Raw genomic sequence first — 1,564 nt, forward strand, 5'->3', positions numbered from 1 at the left:
TTTCGCTGATAAGGAGCAGCACCTCTCTCTTGCGCCTGGCCACCTTATGAAGAAACCTAATTTCAGTCGCTTGTATCCAGGATCTTGTTCTTTTGGTCACAATCCAAAGCTCATGGGCAGAAGTGAGGGTTGGAACGGTGGACCAGTAAATTCAGAGCTTTACCTTTTTGGCTCAGTTCTTTATTCACCAAGACCAAAGCATTACCCTCATTACTGAGCCTGAGGCCCGAATCGGTTGATTTATCTCCTGCTTCAATGTTTCATAACTCGTTACTTGAACTCCTTCATCTGAAGCAATACTTTGATTCTTGAGGAAAAACATTTTTTGGTCATCTTTTCATTATCATAAATCATCCCTACAGGTGGAGAAGTGGTGGCAGCTTTAATTCGATTTATTTCACTTTTTAAATAACCTAAATGACCTAATTTCCCTCTGGGATCCATAAAGTAGGCCTATTTTTGAATTGAATTAAATTTGAATTGAATAAGCAGAAGAAACTATTTCAGGTTATTAACGTATGAAGGTCTTATTTTGAAAAGCCATACGGAAAAACTAGGAYGTCATGGTGAACTCGACATCTGCTGTTCACACAGAGAGGAGGAGGAGGAGGGAGGCAGCGGGGATACAGTAACCTGCCACAGGGACTCACATGGTCTTGCCGCAGCGGAGCACAAACCTCAGGGACTCTCCTAACCTCTGACGCTCTGCTACTTTTTCTACATTTCCACTTCTCACGTTTTTATTTTTTTTTAGGTTTTCATCTTAAAGAGTTACATTTCTTCATCCTTCCACACTCCCGCAGCCCAGAGTGTCGGCCAGACTCGGGCCGGTGAAGCAGCGAACATGGCTCGGGAGAACGGAGACACCGGCAGCGGGCAGACGTGGAAGAAACACATCGACGACATCAAGACGATCTTCGACTTCAAAGAACTCCTCGGAACGTGAGTGGCACGCACGCGCCCTTTGACCGAGCTCACGCGAACAAAAGCCTCGTCCTTTTTGAATGTTCCAGTGTGCACACCTGGTGTCTGTTTACAGTTCAGAGTTTACAAACTAGAGTGTRATTAACATCGCRCACCTGTTCTTTGTTCTCATTAGCATCAATAACGCGCGTTATCTGTGGGTTAGTCAAAAATAACTAACTAAAAAGTAAAAATTTACACTGTAACATAGGATGCTATAAGGAAACTGTGGAAATTAAGTCTCATTTGCACAAAAAATGGATGACAGTGTAAAGCTGTGTTTGAGGTAGGTGTAAAATTTACACGACAATAGTTCAATCTTACGCATCWAATTCACAAAATTTAATATCAAAACAGTTTTGGAAATTTTACAGCGCTCATCCTTATCTAAGCATTTGTACGTGTTCAACTTCTGGCATTCAAAAGTGGKTGCTGCAGCACTCTATGCACCCGTACTTCCAGTAGCTTTGATTTTACAGTGTTTTCTGTGGATATCAAGCTTGTTAAGTCTTGTTAGGAATACGTCATGTGTTGTCGAGACTTTTTAAAAGGGCTGTACCTTTTTATTAAAAAAGGGGTGTGTGTGTGTGTGTGTGTGTGT

The 1,564-nt window shown here is 42.0% G+C and overlaps 1 protein-coding gene across 1 annotated transcript in view; it reads left to right on the forward strand.

Moving 5' to 3' along the window:
* Nucleotides 1-609: 609 nt before the first annotated feature.
* LOC106511644 (calcium/calmodulin-dependent protein kinase type 1D) overlaps nucleotides 610-1,564 on the forward strand; it is a gene marked incomplete at its 3' end in the record, with an annotated part of 6,837 nt that continues 5,882 nt past the window's right edge. The window contains 1 exon segment of the mRNA XM_014000397.1: nucleotides 610-942. Within this exon segment, the coding sequence (XP_013855851.1) occupies nucleotides 845-942 (98 nt within the window).

Source organism: Austrofundulus limnaeus, unplaced genomic scaffold (genome assembly GCF_001266775.1).
Source record: "Austrofundulus limnaeus strain Quisiro unplaced genomic scaffold, Austrofundulus_limnaeus-1.0 Scaffold3030, whole genome shotgun sequence".
Classification (NCBI taxonomy): domain Eukaryota; kingdom Metazoa; phylum Chordata; class Actinopteri; order Cyprinodontiformes; family Rivulidae; genus Austrofundulus; species Austrofundulus limnaeus.